At 41.8% G+C, this 20,267-nt stretch overlaps 1 protein-coding gene and 1 long non-coding RNA gene across 2 annotated transcripts; both read left to right on the plus strand.

Annotated features, from left to right (window-relative positions):
* The first annotated feature begins 9,152 nt into the window (after positions 1 to 9,152).
* STEEP1 (STING1 ER exit protein 1) lies at positions 9,153 to 19,978 on the plus strand. Its single transcript, XM_060250389.1, has 7 exons — positions 9,153 to 9,417; positions 11,934 to 12,051; positions 14,624 to 14,665; positions 15,223 to 15,361; positions 16,429 to 16,518; positions 17,476 to 17,568; positions 19,510 to 19,978. The coding sequence occupies exons 1-7, from the start codon at positions 9,294 to 9,296 to the stop codon at positions 19,570 to 19,572; spliced, it is 669 nt and encodes a 222-aa protein (XP_060106372.1). The 5' UTR covers positions 9,153 to 9,293; the 3' UTR covers positions 19,573 to 19,978.
* Positions 9,959 to 10,619, plus strand: LOC132579754 (uncharacterized). The gene is made up of 2 exons (XR_009555988.1): positions 9,959 to 10,027; positions 10,519 to 10,619. It is a non-coding gene; the product is annotated as an uncharacterized LOC132579754 (long non-coding RNA).
* Positions 19,979 to 20,267: the final 289 nt, after the last annotated feature.

The following is a 20,267-nucleotide window of genomic DNA, read 5'->3' on the forward strand; positions in this document are numbered from 1 at the left end:
ATGTTGGGACTTCCTCTTTTCCTGCTGCCTTCTACTTTTCAGTGACTCTTGTCTTTGCAAAATGTGACCACAGTATGGTGGCCTCAGTTTAGTCATTTTAGCTTCTAGGGAGAGTTCAGGCTTGATTTGATCTAGAAGTCACTTATTTGTCTTTTTCGTGGTCCCCAGTATCTGTAAAACTCTCCTCCAGTACCACATTTCGAATGAATTAACTTTCTCCCTGCCAGCTTTCTTCATTGTCCAACTTTCACAACCATACATAGTAATGAAGAATACAATGATATTCTAATGGTAATCTAATCTTATTATATGTTCGGTATACAGTCTGAGCAGATCAGTAGATACAATAGATCCTTGTCTGATGCCTTTGACAGTGGGAAACCATCTTGTCTTTTGTCAGGAGTACAGTTCATGCATCAAAACAATAAAAGGTTGTGTCATACCCCCCCTTTTTTAAAACCAGCCATCACTTTTCATGATCTACACAGTCAAAAGCATTGCTGTAACCTGAAACACAAGCTGATTTTCAGCTGAAATTGTCTTGCATGCTCCAGTAACCAACGTAAATTTGCAATGTGATCTATGGTTGCCACGTCCCAGTGGGTGTTCTGGGAGGGGGCCATCCCAATGTGATGACATCATGCAGAGTGACATCATAGGGTCCAGGCAAATAGGTGTGAAAAACCTCAGCTTGAGACCCTGGAGAGCCGCTGCCAGTCTGAGAAGACAATACTGACTTTGATGGACCAAAGGTCTGATTCAGTATAAGGCAGCTTCATATGTTCATATGTTCATAGCATGGGAATACAGCGCTGCATGCACATGCCCCTTTTTTTTCCCCAACCATTTAAAGGGAAACTTCTCTCTTATTGGCTGGGGGGAAAGCAGGCTACCCACGCACTTGCTGTGGAAGCCATGGGGACCACAGCCAACTGTTGGGACTGGCATCTCTAGTGCCTCTTCCTTTTCTGAATCCAGCTTGATCATCTGGCATTTCTCATTTCATATTTGGTAACAGTCTTTGTTATAAGATTCTGAGCATCACTTTAGTCACATGAGAAATTAACATGATGGTCCAATAGCTGCTGCAGTCATTGACATTTCCTTTTTTTTTTTAAAAATTGGAACGTAAATTGAGCATTTCCAGTCTGTAGGCCAGTCAATGTTTTGTTTTCCATACATTTTGGCATATTCTTGTTAAGATTTTGATGGACTCAATTTCTGTGGCTTGAAATAGCTTTACTGAGATCCCATCTACTCCTGGTGATTTGTTTCTCCCAACTGTTCTGAAATTGTTTTCATTTCACTTCTGCTTCCAGTTAAATAATCTGTGTGATTTCTCTATTGGCCATCTGGTGATGTCCACGTATACAATTGGTTACTTGAAACGTGTTCACAATAAATAACATTGTCTTAACAGAATTCTATAAAGTGCTCTTCTGGTTTGTTTTGTGCTCCTAGCCCAAATTTTCTGACAATATTTGATTCTGCTTTGTTTTCCACTTTTGCATATTAGTCACCTATGTTTAACAGCACAACTTGTCTAGGTGTGTGATCAATTTTTTCCAGGATATTTGCAAAAAAACTTACAATTTCTTCTTCCACATCTGTGTGTGGTGTAAACTTGAATGATGGTTATGTTAATAGGCTTTCCCAGAAGTCTGCTTGATATTATTTGACGAGACTTTGCATTACAGCCTCTGGTTCCTTGTGGTACATCTCACCTCACTATTACAGCAATTCCTTTTCTTTTGTGTTCCCCGTTTCCTAAGTAAAACACTTCGTAACTTTCTGACTGAAAATACCCTAATTCAGTTCAGTTCAGTTCCTCCCAGGACTGTAATGTTTAAACATTCCATTTCTCATTTTATGATTTCAAGCTTACTTTGAGTCATACTTCTCATATTCTATGTTCCTATTATGTGTGTCAAACAGCTTTGGAGTTTCCTTTTGCATCCATTCGTATCAACAACTGAATGTCCTTTTGGCTTTAATTCAGTTGTGTCCTTAAGAATACACTCATACTTGTCCTCTGCTATTCATACTTAGTGCTGCTCATACTTGTTCTCTGCTCTTCCCCAGTAGCTGATTGAGTGCTATCTGATCTGGGAGTTCCATCTTCCAGCACTATATCTTTTTTTCATTTTGGATTGTCTCATAATAGGGTTTTTGAGATAAGAGATGATCAGGTGGATACCATGGCTGCCTTCTGCGCAATACTAACCAGGGTTGCTGAAGTGTCACTGCCATTGTCTACAACACAGCCTCCACCAGCGTTACCTTCTACTACTGCTGTTGCCCAGTAACCAAGGCTTTTTTTGTAGCAGGAACTCCTTTGCATATTAGGCCACACACACCCCTGATGTAGCCAATCCTCCAAGAGCTTACAGGGCTCTTCTTACAGGGCCTACTGTAAACTGTTGGAGGATTGGCTACATCAGGGGTGTGTGGCCTAATATGCAAATGAGTTCCTGCCAGTAAATACCCTTTAAGAATTCCTCCCCACACCCCCCATTGGACTTCCTATTATCTTCTGCTGATGTGGCTGTTGATTCCTGAAGGGAGTGGATGCATCTTAGCCTGGTGTCTCAGCTGTGACTATCCCACCTTGAGTGACTCTGCCACAAGTTGGACTTCTTGACAGAGTCTAAACTCATTAAGGTACTTCACGCACCATCTTAAGGTTTGCATCCAAGATGGGGCATATATACCAAGCTTAAATCCAGATCCAATCAAAAAAGAGCAATCAGTCTACTCATTCAGAGTGGATGGGGACCCGTCTTAATTGTTGACAGACAGGCAAAGTCAGATAAACACAAAATCTAGTGTAGGAAAGTACAGGGTGGAATGTGATAAGCAGATCAATGTACTGAGATCACATAAAGATTTTACTAAAGTAATTCACACCTGCAGAGGATGGGTTACACTAAGATATTAGCACCCATAGTGATTAAGAAATCACACATTTCTGTTAGTCCTCAAGGTGCCACTAGACTTGTGTTTTAATTTTGCTCCAGCAGCCTCAATCAGCTTCCCCTCTGGAATTATTATATGCGTAGGACGTCTTTGTTACTGTAGCTATGTATAGGCTGCAGTTTTACATACGAACTAGGGAGCAACCTCCAGCAATTAAAAAATTAATTCACATTAATAAACCAGACAGAGTAGAAGATTGTAAAATATTCATCAACAACACAAGTAAAATGGACATTTTCAATGTTTTCACGGCAGACTTTTTATGGGGTGGTTTGCCATTGCCTTCCCCAATCATCTACGCTTTCCCCCCAGCAAGCTGGGTACTCATTTTACCAACCTTGGAAGGATGGAAGGCTGAGTCAACCTGGAGCCAGCTACCGGAACCAGCTTCCGCTGGGATCGAACTCAGGTTGTGAGCAGAGGGCTCCGACTGCAGTACTGCAGCTTTACCATTCTGTGCCATGGGGCTCTCGGATCTGGAAGACCCAGGTTCAAATCCTCACTTGTGCCATGGAAGCTTGCTGGAGCAACCTTGTGCCAGTCATACCCTCCTAGCCTAACCTACAGGTTGTTATGAAGATAAAATAGAGGCAAAGAGAAAATTATTAGCTGCTTTGGGCCCCCATGGGGAGAATGTCAAACATATGACCTGTGGGCCAGAACCAGCCAGTCCAGGCCTCTTATCCAGCTCATGAACAACCGGTCATTACCTTTATTGGCAGAAGCTCTGCTTTATGTCCCTGTATGTCCCAGGACTAATGTGTAATGGATGGTGAAAGTGGGAGGGCAGGCATCAGGAAGATACTGAAAGGAAATACTAAGGAACATTAATGTTTTAAGCATGTTTGTATTTTGAGGAAAACATATTATTAATTGGGTTTGCCTGTGTCCTTTAGAAAGTTTATCTCTCCCATACTTGGCATTACATTTTATAGCACACATGGCCTGGACCCACAAAGTGACATTTATGTCAGATCCAACCCTCATCACAAATAAGTTCAACATCTCTGGGTTAGAATGTCAAGCTAGGACAGGGATGGCCAAACTTGCTTAATGCAAGAGCCACATGGAACAAACATCAGATTTTGGAGAGCCGTAAGACATGAAGGTTAGATGTGTGAGAGCCTCAAGGCAGAAAGGAAGGCAGGCAAGCAAATAGGTGGGGAGAGGTTAAAAGAAAGCAACTTTAATTTTAAATGCATTCTTCAAGCCACTGGTTAGCTTGGCTTGGAGAAATGATTGAAAGAGACAACTGCCTTCTCCAAGCTGGTTGACAGGGTGGTGGGGGCTTTGAGAGCCACACAATATGTGTGAATGAGCCACATGTGGCTCCCGAGCCACAGTTTGGCAACCCCTGGACTAGAATCTGGGAGAACCAAACCAGTCACACATCATCAGCTTAACCTACCTCACAGGTTTCTAAAATACATCCTTGTTTTACTCCACAACTAATTGGAATCTTCTGAGTTAAGTCACCTTCCTTCGACCATCCAATTTGGCAGGTTGTATTAGTGTGTAATTTTTTTTATTAGAAGGAGGAGTCTCACATCAGTTCCTTGATCCCTTAGTGTCTTCCAGAGCAGATCTCTTGGGACGGAGTCAAAGGCACCCTTAAGATCCAAGAAAGCAGCAAACAATTTAGGGCCCTTCCCTTTCCTATATTTTTGCACTAAGTGGCTTGACACTACACAATGATCAAGGGTCGATTTTCCTCTACAGAAACCATTTTGCTCTATACCTATGATTTGCTTTTCAGACATCCATAAACTGAGTCTATTGGCCAGACATCTTGCATATAGTTTCCCAACAGTGGAAAGCAAGCTGATAGGTCTATAGTTACATGGGAGATGGCAACCACCTTTTTTATATACAGGGATCACTACCACATTAGTTCACTACCACATCAGGCTTTGGGTATTATACCTGTCATATTTACGGTCATAAATAAAGCAGCAAGGAAAGGGACCCACCACTCAGGGAATGCAATTTTTTTTCTATCTGGCTTCAAAAAGGCGTGATTTGCATTAATTGTATTAAGTACTCCTTATCTCCTGTATACTTCTTAGTGTATAATGCCATTAAAGGTGGTTGTTGTTGTTAAAAGCAGTTAAAATTCTTTACCCCACCCAGCTACCCAAAAGTGCATATTTCTACAGATAGGAGTGTTGATTAAAAAAAAATATTGTGAAAAATCTTCCAGTAGTTTATCACATTCAGAGGAATATGAGAGCCATGATGATACCATGTGATGGGTTAGGCATTAGTCCTGTTGCTGTATCTCATGCCAGAGCAAGGAGTAAATAGATTTACAAGGATATCTTGTAACCCATGCTAAAAGTGAGGCAAGAAAGAAAGAAAGAAAATATTGATAGTGATCTGGATTTCATTCTGGAATGTGCAATTATGAGCTATGGCAACTATGGGTGGAGAGCTGTGTTGTCCAAACCGTGATCTGGAGAAATACTGAGAAAGCTTATTCTTGATTATTCATTTAGATTTCCATACCTTACTCAGGGAATCCCAGTGGGGCCCTAAAGCACTTACAATGCCACTCTCCTCACCTCCATTTTGTTCTCACAACGATATGAGGTAGGTTAGATTGCAAAGGAGTCCAGGGTTACCCAGCAAGCTTCCACAGTAAAGTGGAGATCTGGACCCAAGTCTCCCAGTTGCTAGTTTGTCACTCTCACCATTATGTCACACTCCAGTTAGAAGGTCTGTATTGTCAAACACAAAAGGAGACGGGCAGCTTCTAACAGCTGAACTTTGACCCTGGCACTCCTCTCTTACAGCAGTTTTTGGGGTGCCTGCTCTTTTCGTTTAAGGCCTCAAGTTAAAATCCTGTTATTATTTTTTAGTATTCTATGTGGTTTTTAACTGTTGTTAGCCACCCTGAGCCCGTTAGGGGAGGGTGGGATATAAATCTGATAAAATACAAATAAGTCTTTGATTTTAGTTTCATGTTCTGGGGGCTGCTGGTTTTAGTCATTTGATTTTGCTCTTGTCTTTGTTATTGCTGTTTATGTAGTGTGTTGTTTAATTGCCTGTTTGATATGAAAGACTCGGAAGCCTTGAGCAGTGAGGCAGAGGTGTGTTGTTGTTTTTTGCCCACCCCTAGTGATCATCGCCCTAAACCTGGATGTTCCAAGCTAGTCCGATCTCATCAGATCTCAGGAGCTAGAAGGGTTAGCCTTTGTTTGTACTTGGATGGGAGACCACCAAGGAAGGCAGAGGCAGGCAATGGCAAATTACCTTTTAACGTTTCATGCCTTGAAAACCCTATGCGATTGCCGTAAGTTGTTTGCGATTTGACAGCGCTTTCCGCCACCATTTATTATCTCCTATAATGTGCAGCCACAAGGGAGCATTGGGTAGTGGTCTTCCCAGATCTGGGACCCAATGAGCGGGAAGCATGAAACATCACAGCCACGTTACATCACAGTCATGTGACAGGAAAAGGAGGAGACAGAGTTATGTTTTCATAAGTGTCAAGACCAAGATCATAAGCAGTAGACCAAAAGAGCCAGGGACAGGAAACAAAAACCATAAAGAACAAGCCAAAGGTGAAAGCCATGGAGGAAACCTCTCCAGGAAGTGATGTCATTTTACTGTCCTGTTTCTCTTCTCAGTGTATGTGCAACACCGGCTCTAGGACACATGGAACCCCATGATACCTTAACAACAACCCTGTGAGTTAGGCTATAAGTGTGTGACTGGCCCAAGATCACCCAGGAAGCTTCCATGGCAGAGTGGGGATTCAAACCTAGGTCTCCCATATTCTAGGGCAACACTTTAACCACTGCACCAAGGATCCCCAACCTCCTGTATCTTGAATGCCAGTTTAGTGTAGTGTTTAAGAGCATGGACTCTATCTGGAAGAACCGAGTTTGATTCCCCATTCCACATTCAGTTGCTGAGTGACCTTGGGTGGGTCACAGTTCTTGAAAGAGCTCCCTCAGCCCCACTTACCTCACAGGCTGCCTGTTGTGGGAAGGGGAAGGAGACTCTGAGTAAAGGGTGGGATATAAATCCAATCTCCTCTTCTTCTTCTTCTGAAATACCACAATATCCCAATATAAATACCAATTATCATTTTAAATTACCTCCATTTCTACCAATGTCACAACTTAGCTCAAAGAGTTCTGCAAAATTATAAACACAAAAACAAGTCAAAGGATTGAGTTGAACTGTGAAGTAAAAGACATTTCTTTTCTGAATCTGTGTTCTTCTGCTATGATGAATTTGCAAGGTGACCTAAGAAAAGACATCTTTGGCCCCAATCCCTATCTGAAACTACCTCATAAAGACTACAGCTCATGTATTGCTTCACAAATGCTAAGTGTCATTGATTTATTAAATATTGGATTCCAAAGGCTTAGCCTCATTTACTACATTCAGATTGTGATCACACACTAAATAGTGCAATTTCAGTCTGCTTTCCAACTGGATTTTGCCAGTTCACACAGTAAAATCCAGTTGGAAAGGGCATTGAAAGTGGATGGAAAATGCATTATTTAGTGTGTGTGACTGCAGCCTCAAAACAACTAGTCATGTGGCATCTTCTGTTTGTTGTGGCAATGCTAATGTTTAATTTAAAATGTGTGCATTTTATATGTAATTCCTTTTATAAGGAAAACTTATGCAACAATAACATTTTTTGTTCATCTTGAATGTGCCCCAAGGTTTAGTTGTCTCTATTACTAGTCTATACCTCTGTAATTCAGTCTTTTTATTAGTTATACTGGGAATCTGTGGAAAGAATATGTTGTTTAAATGATGCAATTTTTTTAATTATTGTGGCAAAAATAACAATTTAGATTGCGTGGAAGCTGATCCCACACTGTAACGGTTAGCATGAAAAAGTCAAAGATTGCTCACTTTCAGTATTGGCAGCATATAACTGCGGAACTGCAGCTCCTCGAGAAGACAAAAAACAATAAATAAGGAAATCAGGGCTGATGGAAGTGTTGGAGAAGGGTGCAAGCTCAAAGTGTCTCCCTACAGAGTTTCCACAAGAACATAGATGGGCTGCAGCGATCACACCTGCTAAATAATGCAGTTCCAATCCACTTTCCGTGCACTTTCAAACTGGATTTTGCCAGTCCACACAGTAAAATTCAGTTGGAAAGTGCACTGAAACTGGATTGAAACGGCATTCTTCAGTACGTGTGATCGGAGATAACAACAGGGAACAAAAGCAAAATCCCCAAACAGGGATACTTCCTGCGTCCCAATCAGACAAAATAACACAGAATAATGTGCACATTCTCCAGAACTCTTCATTAGAAGGGGTGTTTGGAACAAGCTGGGTAAGCTAAGACACTGCTCCAGGTTCTTAGCATGAGGCTTCCATGTGGAACCTGGCTTTTCACACAGACCTGAGCCCCAGCACCTTCTTGGCAGCACGTGGTCTGTTGCATAGAACTCTTTTGTATAGTTATACATCCACAGTATTCCAATGTATTTCTCTTTTAGAATAGTGTATCAGAATAATTTTTTGTATTGACATACCCAAAATAGCAATATTGGCTGTTTATCTCATTACATATACTTAACCCCTTTTCACTATAGTTCATTGTATTCTTTTTTTCTAATGGCAAACTAGAATGATGTTTACATGTTAAAAAGTAAATTAGGTGGACAAGAACATCACTATCCAATGCATTTCTCTTTTAGCTGTATTGGCATACTCAAACAGGGATATTGGCTGTTTATCTCATTACATATACTAAACCCATCTTCCACTATATTTTAATGTATTTTTCTTCTAGTGGCAAACTATATATATGTTACATGTTAAAAGTTAAATTAGTTGGATGGGATAAACTTCTGAGTAAGAAATACCCTTATTTTGGCTCAGGCTTATAACAATAGAGTGATTAACAGACATTCTCACAATCTGACATGTTACTGTTATTGGTTTCTCACGTTTATGTTACCCAGTTCAAAGATTTGCTTAATTTGTTAATTTTACTATTCTGTCACTGGATCTTAAATCTGTCCCATTTTGCATTCTAAACCACTGCCTACCAGCTATACGTCGCTCTGCTGACTGTACCTGATTCCTCGTCTGATGAAGTGTGCTTAGAGCACACGAAAGCTTACATTCTTTATAAAACTTGGTTCGTCTTAAAGGTACAACTTGACTCCTACTTTGTTCTTTACGCTGAGTATTAGAGGCTGCAAAGCGAGTTAGCCGGGCGGAAGCAGCGGGGCAGCTCTTCCTTCCAGTTTCAGCCCTCGAGAAGGCGGGGCTGACCCCGCAGGAAGCGTTTGTTTCCGGGTTGTCTGTTGGCGCTGCGTTCCGGTGGTCCGCCATGCCTAAAGTGGTGTCTCGTTCTGTCGTTTGCTCGGATACGCGCGACCGCGAGGAATACGATGATGGCGAGAAGCCTCTGCATGTCTATTACTGCCTGTGTGGACAGATGGTGCTGGTTTTGGGTGAGTCGGGGGGCGGGGTGTGTGTGGCGGGGACCGGCAACCAAGCCAAACTATACGTTTACTCGCGGGAAAGCCCCGCGGATTTCATTTGAGCTTCATTCCATCTATACAAAGGAGGGGGCGATTAAGGACTTTCTAAAAACTCTCTTGACGATGAAATATGTGTCACCCCACAGAAATGATCCGTGGTTGATCCAGAACAAATGGTTATACATATGACAACAGTTCCATATAGTGCGTAATTTCCTTATGAATCCCTACTTTGAGTGGTTGTAGAAGCAGGCCTTGAATTCAGCAGGAGCTCACAGGATGGTTCCCCCTCCTCCTCCCCACTTCCCTTGAGCATGGAATAGTAGGCGCAGCTGCATAACAATCCCTGGATTAGGAGAGTGGGTAGCCTGCCAGCCACTAGGAGCTTTGCCACACTCCCAGCAGCCCTCATTAACTCCTGGAGAAGCCCATGCCACCTTTTCTCCACTTATGTGATTTTGGGCACTTGCTGGTCGTTTGAGGAGGGTGGGGGGAGAGCGCGGCGGATTAACCATTAAGCAGACTAAGCACGTGCTTAGGGCACCAGGGCCAAAGGGGACACCACAAAGTTGGGAAAAGGGTGAAAAGAAAGAAAATTGATAAAACTAGTGCAAATTCATCATGGTGCACCCTAGCGTTATCTTCTATTTTTTGTTGGCAAGGTGCAGTGTCATAGGCTGTGTTTAAAAGTAAAATGATGTAGCCAAATTTAAAACAACCAAGAAAACATATTTCAGTCACATGGAACGTTACAACACAATTACAAAAGACAAACTAGAGAGTGCCTTTCAAGATGTTGAAATTGCCTTAATATTTTTAACATTAATGATCACCAACTGCACAACAAAGAGGTCTTTCTCACAACTGAAACGTAAAAAACCCAAATAGACCAGTTATGCTTCAAGGAAGACTCAACTCACTGTGTATATTAACAACTGAAGCAGACATTCTGAGAAGTATTAATTTTGAGGATGTTATCAGTGATTTTGCGAAAATGAAATGTAGAAAAATTCCTTTCAGGTCATGAATATTGGAACTTTGATATATTTAACTTGTGAAATATTAAAATAGATGTTGTATTGCATTTTTGTAGAACTTTATGTAGCCCAAACTTGGCTTTGTTTGTACAGTATATTGTGTTATCATATGAATAAATTTTTGTATTGCTGCAACCTGCATTGTATATCTGGTCAGACAGGTCAACAACTAAAATAGACTGGGTCAGTGTGGAAAGGAGGGGGGGCACCAAGATTGGTCAGTGCTTAGGGCACCACTGAGCCTTAATCCGCCCCTAGGAGGGGGAGTGCAGCCAAGGAGAGCCCCAGGTGAGCGATAACATCTCTTGCCAGCCCAAGCAGTCCTCACTCGCCTGGATTTCTTGCATTGAGTTGCTTTTGGCTGGGGGGGGGCAGCATATTCTTATGAGTTATGCTAATGAGCTCCACCATCAATTTTTCTACAAAATGAGCCCTGTGTAGAAGAGTATTAGATACAGCTATATCTTAGAGTACCATGTGAAAATAAAATAAAGTACAGTTGTTGGTGTTTATAGCTGCATTTCCACCATAAGGTTATTAGAATCTCCACCAGCGGAGGCAATGTATCTCTCTATACCAATGGCTAGCGAGGTGTAATGGTAGTGAGGGAAGGCTACTGACTTCATGCTCTGCTGCTGGACCTCTTGGAAAGCACCTGATTGGTCACAGCTGGAAACAGCATGTTGTGCTAGAAGATGGATCCATGATGGTCATGGACTGTTACAGTAACATGTTATTTTGATATAGGAAAATATACAGAGAGTAAATGCTTGGACAGCGAAGAGACTAATCTGCTTTTTTATTTTCAAACTTGTTGGTTCCACTCTCATTGATTCCAGCCTGAATTTCCTCCTAGCAGCCTTGACCCAACACTTCTTATTTTTAAATTCTGTTCTGTAGGACATTATGAAATGGTTTGTATCTAGATGGAGGATATCCAGAGAGAGGAACTATGGCTCAGTGGCAGAGTATGTCCATTGCATGCGAAAGGTCCCAGTTCAAATCCTTGGCATCTCCAATTTAAAAAGATGTATCAGTCAATTATGTGAAAGATCTGTGACTCTGGACCATTGTGCCAGTTAAAGTAGACAATACTTAACTTGATAGATCAGTAAGCTGATTCAGTATAAAGCAGCTTAATATGTGATCTCATGACTTGTTTTCATCACTGGCAAACTAAAGATTTAGTGTAGACAGCCTCCATTTGTGGGGAAAAACCCAGTAGTTATTGACATAGCTTATATGGCATTGTTAGAGTGGGGTTTTATTTTTACTGAAAATAGAATGTATAGAAAATAATACAAAACAAATACTTCTGTGAAAAGCATAGTGACCGAGGGCATGTCTGCAGGCCAAAATTTTGCATGTCTCCTGCTGTAGAAAAAGGGCTTGCCAGTTAAGCTTCATTTCTATGCCTGCCATGATAGTTGACTGGTGTGTTTTCTACAGATTGTCAGCTCGAGAAGCTGCCCATGAGACCACGAGACAGAGCCCGGGTGATTGATGCTGCCAAACATGCTCATAAATTCTGTAACACTGAGGAGGAGGAAAATGTTTATCTTCGCAGGTAGGCTTGTTCAGGCTCCACTGGCAAGTTCCAACAATGCAATACACAATGATGGTCAAGTGCTTCGTCTTTTCCCACATTCCCCTGCCCTTGCCATTACCACTTCTCCCACCCCCAGCTCCTCTAGCTCCACATCCTTTGTTTGCTTCCCTTCCTCCTCCTCTCTCCTGCCCTGTCTCCAGCTGCCTTTTCCAGATATCCTTTCTGTTCACCCTTTTCCAACAATCACCTCCTTCTTCAAAGCAGACCAAGTTATTGGGTTCCTTTTGGCTTGTTCTGACAACCCAAAAATTTTGCTTGGTGGTTTTTTCCCTCAGCACTGTCTATACATTCATACAGTATTGTTACTGTATGAATGTATAGACAGGGTTAGGGAGGGTTAGCCTTTAACCTTTATTAAAGTGTTTATATTTTTCTGAAAAATTGGGATGTCCCCTAGTTTGCAGAAAGATATTCTGTAGCAGTGGTGGCACCCTCTTGTAGACTTTTTAAAATGTGCAAGGTAGGGCTATTTGATAGTCAGGCACTTTCTGAGCTCCCCACCCTGTCACACCTAACAAAGGGATCAAGTTGATTTAATGATGGCATGAGTTGCAGTAGGTTAATAAGGAAATTTTATTAGGGTTTGTAGACTCTTTCGGAAGGAAAACTTTCTCCAGTAGAACACGGCACTTGATCCCGAAAGAGTCTACAAACCCTAATGATGTTACCAGCTGTGAAAACCTGAAATCTTTGATAAGGAAATTTTAACTAATAACTACGCTGGAGTACATGTTGCTGTTACAGAGAAGCCTGGGGAGGTAGAATTGGAAATTGAGGTAATATCTGGTACGTCCATCTCCCCTTCTCTTGGAGTGAGTCACATCAACACCAACAAACTTTATTATCTCTTTTTTAGAAAGGCCTAGTGCTTAACAGTTCGGTGGCTAATTCATGGAATGTAGTAGAGTATTGGTTATTACAGCAATGGACAGCAGAACTCTGCTTTAAAACAGTTACAGATCCACCCAACCACAAGTTTACTGAACTCATGCTATTTCTGTCAGAGAGTGAAATAATTATTTTGTTGGAAGTCCTCCTTAAACTCAATCTCTACCTATTGAAATATGGTTAGTGTATCTCTTAGGATATTTCTCTCAGTCCCCTCACAAGTCCCTAACCTACTGTTCCCCTAAAGTAACACAAGATACTGGCTCTATTCCTCCCTCTTTATTGGTCCCTGAGCCTTATGTAGCTATAGTTTAGATGTCTGAGTTCTTTTCCTTCATTGGGTGAAGTGTAACTACCTAACTAATCTGGTTGTTTTCCATTTCTCTGTTGCTTCCCCCAAACCTTGTCTGAGGCAATGACAAACTTTCGCTCCATTTAATACTCCTCCCCACCTCCCATAGGTTCCACAGCCTCTCACTGGCTGATCCCAATATCTTCTCTTTTGTTGTTGTTGTTCTAGTACAGTTCTTGTGTTTGCATCCCTATATGGATCTCAGCTTTTACCAGGAAAGTGGAGGGCATTCAAGCCTCATTCTTTAGACAAATTCTTGGTTTGCCAAAATGTGTGTCCTACTTTGCTCTCTGCTCTGAAGTGGATCAGTCTTTGGTGGAGACAAAAGCCTGGATTGCAGTGTTTAAATTCTGGCTCAAAATTCACTTTAGAACAGATCCTAACCGTCTTCTTGATTGTATGAAAAGAGACCCATATATTTCATCCTGGACAGCAGTGCTTCTGTCCAAACTCAATCAATTGGGGTTAGAGGTGGATGATTTTTCTACCTCTGAGTCATATATCTTCAGATGTATTAAATTGAGACTGTGGGAATCGGAGGAAACGAAATAACGGCCAACTGACCCTTGCTTCCTTAGGTCTTTATGCTTCCTTAGGTCTTTATGCTTTCTGTGGCAAAATGCCCAATTATCTATCAGACTTAACCACTCCAAGTCATCGCAGGGCATTTATGTTGGCTAGACTAAATGTGTTTCCCTCCAAAGTTTGACAAGGGAGATATCAGCGAATCCCTTTAGCTGACAGACTTTGCTCCTGTGGAGCGAATACTCCTGACTCAATCCAGCATATATTGCTTGATTGTTCTCTTTACCATAACCTCCGTAAAGATTTATTTGGCAAGCTTTCTTTTTCCCCAGATTTGTCTATTCTGCCACCCTGTTATTATTTATTGAGTGATACTGAAGGGGTGGTTAGTGAGGCTGTGGCAAAATTTCTGGCTGACATCCTTAAATTTAATTCTGACCATGTTTGAATGCATCTGTAAGCTCGGTTTCGTTTTGATTTTATCTCCAATGTTTAAATTTTTATATTCTGTGTATTTTATCTGATTCCATTATGCCATTAAAGGTTGGGTATGGTATGGATAAAAGACAATGTAACAATATAAATCCAGATCTACATTCCCCAGCATCTGCTTTTATCAAATATGTTTTGAATTTACTGGTAATATGCAAAACTGCAAGTTTCAGTTCACTTCTCTTCACAGTGGGGTATTTGATGTGTTCAGCTTAACAGCATATAGACTCCAGTGTCTTCACATAGTAAGTTCTGCCTGTTTTTCTTCTGCAGGCCAGAAGGCATTGAACGACAATACAGGAAAAAATGTGGAAAGTAAGTACCTCCAGCAGGATGTGTTCAGAATACATTGTAGGAAGGGCTGCATACTCCCAAGTCTCATCTTCAATTCCATGTTTGTATCTACTGTGATACCTCAGGCTATCACTCAGAAGGCATGGTTTCTTGCATGCTAATGTACATCAATATGTGTTTATACACTTTGATTTACCAGCAAACGATCCTGGAGGCTGTTGTTTTTAAGAAGGTCAGCTAGATAAAGATTTGACTTTTGCCTAGATCATGGCTCAAAAATTGCTTCAGTATTCCTAACTGTCAGCATAACATTCTTATATCCATGTATAAATGTTGAGAATGATTAACATAATGCTGGCATTCATCTACCGCTTTCCAACATTTATAGTAATTCACATATCTTATTTTGTTTGTAGTCAACTTCTTGTAAACCAGGAAATTGTTTACCATCCTGGTTTATTGCTTGTTATTACAATGGAGCAACACCCACTCCAGATATATCAACTTGATTCTGCTGGAATGTCAGATTAAAACAAACTATTTGTTCCTTTCTTTTTACACAATATTTTCTTCCTCAGGTGTGGGCTGCTTCTCTTTTACCAGCATCAACAGAAGAATGCCCCAGTGACGTTCATTGTTGATGGCGCTGTAGTCAAATTTGGACAGGGATTTGGAAAAACAAACATTTACACCCAGAAACAAGAGCCTCCCAAGAAGGTAGAGTGATGCATGCCATGATTGTAACACCTTGCAGGGAGCAAAATAATAGATGCTACATTTGAGGTCCCAAGAACTAGAGCAGGGGTGGTCAAACTGTGGCTCGGGAGCCACATGTGGCTCTTCCACGCTTATTGTGTGGCTCTCAAAGCTTTCAGTGCCTCATCAGCTGGCTTGGAGAAGACATTTCTCTCTTTAAATCACTTCCCCAAGCCAAGCCACCCAGCAGCTTGGAGAATGGACTTAAAGTTAAAGTTGCTTTCTTTCTGCCCCTCCCTCCCTTCCTGAAGGCATCTGACTTTTATTCTCTGTGGCTCTTAACCAAATTTGGCCACTTCTGAACTAGAGCCTCTCTGGACTGTTGTGATTTGTATCTTTTTTTAATCCTTTATAATGATAAACTCACAGGCCTTGAGCTTTAGATAACACAACTCAATCTGGTTTTATTTCTTTATTTGCTTCATTTGTATCCCACCTTTGGCTTACCTCATTCTTTTGTCCTCCTTTTTCTCCTCACAACAGCCCTGTAAGGTGGTTTAGGCTGAGAGTGTGTAACTGGCCCAAGATCAAAAGGCAAGTTTGCATGGCAGAATAGGGATTCATACCTGAGTCTCCCAGCTCCTAGTCCAGGACTCTTAACTTTTATGCCACACTGTTTTTTTTTAACTTCATCAATCCCTTTTTCTTGTTCCAAGAGACTTGGAATCATCATCAGTAAGGAACTTGCCTCCCCCCAGTGTCCCAACAGCATTTCCCTCCACTGGCTGACTGGGGTGCTGGTGTGGCTCTTCATTCTGGCCCACTGACTCCTAGTCATACTTGGGTGACTTTTGGGAGGAAGAGTTGCCTTTGCTTCCTTGCACACTGTTGCTGGGACAGCTGGTTGTTTCTATAGCTGGGGCTTCCCATATGGCTCCAATGAATGCCCTAAGGGGGACGCTTTTCTCTTCTCAGCATTAGACTTCCATGATGCTCCTCCAGTGCGGCAAAGTAGGAGTGCTCCGTATGTTTTCTATGCCACAAGTCACATCCAAAGGACTTAATGAACCTCTTTTTTGGGTTCCCAGGTGATGATGACCAAACGGACCAAGGACATGGGCAAGTTCAGCTCAGTCACCGTCTCAACCATTGATGAAGAGGAGGAGGAGATTGAAGCGGTGAGTTTCCTCTGCTTTTCCCACAGCTGCAAGCAACATCCTGGTGGACTTCTGTGACGTATTGGCCTGTATCCATCACGTTGTTAAGAAAACCTCAGTGACCATAAGTTTTTTAAAGAAGGGAGTGGTGATTTTTCACTGATTCTCCCCTTCCACTACAACTTAGCAAGGCCATCCCCCAATTCAGTAGACCTTCAGGAACAACATAAATGGGGCCTTTGGGCAGGAGCAGGAGAATTTTTAATAAAATGTGAGTGCCCTGAACACAGATGGATGCAAGGCAGTGTTTCAGAACAATATGCAAGTCCTTCATCTCTGCAGTTTTTGCCTTTATTTCAGCTCTTGGGATCCTGCCTCAGGCCTTCTTGTTCCTTGGATGTGTGTTCTTTACACATGACACATAGGTTTACCTCTCTTTTTTTGTGTCCGTTCTCTTTTAGTCTCCTTTTAAGAAACTGATGAAAATGCCCTCTTTTGGGGTTGGAAGGTTAGGAATATCTCTAGTTAGTAGGAATTATTACAGCTTAAATAGTAGGCATATTTAAAATGAGATCTGTCACAGTGATCACTTGTTTGAAGTAGTCAGGAAAATGTCCTCTCTTTTGCTTTTCAGAATATGGTAACTCTACACATTCGCATACACACAGTGCCACATCACAGTTCACTTTTGCAGTTTATCTCAATTTTAGAAGCCTTTGGCTATTCAACTGGGGTGAGGAGGAGGGCTGTTGTCCAGAAAACAATGCCAAATTTCTTTTGAGCCCTCTAATTAGTTGGATGATTCTTTAGGCCCCAGCCTTGTGTCCCCGATATCTCCCCACCCAGACTGCAATATCCTATAAGGAACCTTCCTTCCACAGTTCATGACTCTTATATTAATATTTGTTATGAGTCCTGTAGAGTGATACTGTGTTTAGCTACAAGGTTACTCTGCTGATGGTCTTGTCTGTCTTTCAGAGAGAAATTGCTGATTCCTATGCCCAAAACGCCAAGGTGATTGAGAAGCAGCTGGAACGGAAAGGCATGAGCAAGAGGAGGCTGCAGGAGCTGGTAAATTTACCCTTCCCCACACCTTTTCCATTTGCTTTGAGACAAGGTACTAAGGCAGAACAAGTTGAAAGCTCAGTCCAGGCAAGATGAAGGTGATGCTGGTCAGGAAGGCTGGTGGTTTGGAAGGCTTTAGAGCCATTTGTTTTTGGAGGGAGCAGAGTTGGCATTTGTAGAGCAGATTAAGAACTTGGGAGTTTGCATGGACTCAGCCTTGCTGTTTTGAAAAGCAGGTTGTCATAGTGGCCAAGAGGGCTTTCAATCCACTACATCTGGCTTGCAAACTCTCTCCTTTCTTAGGGTTGGATCCAGACTAATTTTCCTCTCATGCAAGGCAATTTTGTAGAACAGAAAATTCCTTCCTCTCACTGCAGCCCACTGCTTTCCCCAAAATGCTCATTGGGGACAGGGACCCACAGAAACAGCATGAGAGGCAAACTGGGGGTCTGCAGCAGGAAGTGTGAATTGATGGCAATGACCTCACCCCTTCTGTTTTGGGAAAAGTTAGTTGGATCTAACCCATAGGCTTGGCTGACCGGGCCATGCTAGTTCATGCTTTTGTAACCAAGCCTTTGGCCTTTAAAATAGCACACATTAAGGGTACAGAATAAAGTTAGAGTCCAGTAGCACATTTAAGACCAACGAAGTTTTATTCAAGGTATAAGCTTTTGTGTGTGTATGCACACACAGTTCTTAAGATACAATGAAATGGGAGTCAACCATTCAAACTTACAGGGTTGAAAAGCAAATTAGCATATAACATGATGGAGGCATTTAGAGACAAATAAAACTTTGTTGGTCTTAAAGATGGACTCTAACTTTATTCTGTTGCTTCAAACCAGCACAGCTGCCCACCTGGATCTATCTTAAGGGTATGTATTAGACGCAATGATCTTTGCCAGTTGCTGCATAACATTGATATGATGGTGTGGAAATTTTGTTTCTGCCTACTTGTCACCAGGAAAACTCTGAAATAAATGATAGGTAGAAGATATTAACTCTGGAAGGATAATAGTTGCTACTGGGAAAGCTGGGATTGCTCCAACTATTTGGAGCATGGTGACACATCAGCATGTGGGAGGAGGCATTTGATTGATGAAATTATCTTTTCTATTGGGTCAGCCAATTAGTTCAAAGGTGAGAGGGCAAAAAATGAGTAAGAAAGAGGCATAATGCTCAAAGACATGGAGTGTTTCCCCCTCCAACACAAAAGTTTGGTGCTGCCTGTGAATCACTGGCTGGTTTGATAGAGCAGCAGCTTGCAAACTTGTAAGCTGTTGATATCAGGCAGGGAACCTTAGAATGCAGCAAAGGACCATCCCTTTAACTTGCCAGAAAAGTTATTGGAGGGCTGCAGGTGGCCAGGAGTGCACTGAGCCAAATGGCCCCACAGAATCTGTTCAGCTTGCATAATGGGCAGCAGCAGCAACACTGAGAAAGTATGTAGTTCTGTGGTGAGCCTGTGGTCATTGTTGTAGTTCTGGTTTGAGTTGAGTTGACCCTGCAGGGCCACTTGGCTCAGTTCATTCCAGGGCTATTTTAACATCCCAGTTCATTCCAGCCCACATGTCTGCTACAGAACCATAGTGCACCGCAGAAGAGTCTGAGACATGGCCTGGAGTGCACAGTAGTAAGGAACACTGGCCAAGCTTTCAGGACCTCACTGTGAACAGAATGCTTAGAATATAACCAGCATGATCCAACATAACCAGCAGATTCCTGAAAGCTGGATATTGCAGGAGAAAATTGGATTGAGCAAGTGGGCTTTCTGAGAAGCTTGTCCCCCATTAATGACCTCAATGAGGAGCTCCTAATAAGCTTTCTGAAGAACACCAGGATTCCTTGAATTCCCTCTGCTTCTGTTTCATTTGATGGGATATTAGTGTGCAAAGCAACAACAACAACAAATGCAGTTTTTTCTCTCCCTTCTTACTTTTAAATTAGGCTGAACTGGAAGCCAAGAAGGCCAAGATGAAAGGAACACTAATCGATAATCAGTTCAAATAAGAAACACTGAGTTGTGGTAATCATTGAGACATTTCTGGAAAAGGAAGAAAACCGCAGTAACTCCCATCCTGTTGGCGTGCCACTTGAAATCCAGATACATCTTTAAAAGGCACTTTGTTGGTCATCAGCGTAAAAGATGGGACTGTTCTGGTTTCTGGGAAGGATTAACATCTTCTGAAATTCCCTGTTGTATTCCCAGGAAGTACTCAATCAACACTTAAGTTACTGGCAAGCAACCTGTCCTTCTCAAGGTAGCCGCCTGTGGAGGGAGTGTATATAAAAGCATTAACATGGCTCAGATATGGTGAAGATTTTTAAAATTATTATTATTTTCCTGGGTAGGTGCCTACCCATCTAGTTTTTTTTATACAGAAGCTGTACAGAAAATAAAACCCTGATAAGTTAACTTTTACAGTCTGCTGTTTTCCCTGCCTCTTTTGAACTAAGCAGTGACATCTGTACAGTGTAAAAAAGGTATGCAACACAAAATGCTCTTCCTTTGGGAACCGAAAGAGGCTTTTGATAGTCTCCTGCTCAGGCATTGACTATCCTGAGAACTACGTAGCTTTTACAAAGTAAAAAATGTAGATTTTAAAAGGAGATTAGGTGGATTCATAAAAGGTAAGTCAATCACTGCCTATGGCCATGGTGACAGAGGCAGCAAAGTTCTGAATACTAGTGCAGGGAAGGCCTTA

The sequence above is a fragment of the Heteronotia binoei genome, chromosome 11 (genome assembly GCF_032191835.1).
Source record: "Heteronotia binoei isolate CCM8104 ecotype False Entrance Well chromosome 11, APGP_CSIRO_Hbin_v1, whole genome shotgun sequence".
Classification (NCBI taxonomy): domain Eukaryota; kingdom Metazoa; phylum Chordata; class Lepidosauria; order Squamata; family Gekkonidae; genus Heteronotia; species Heteronotia binoei.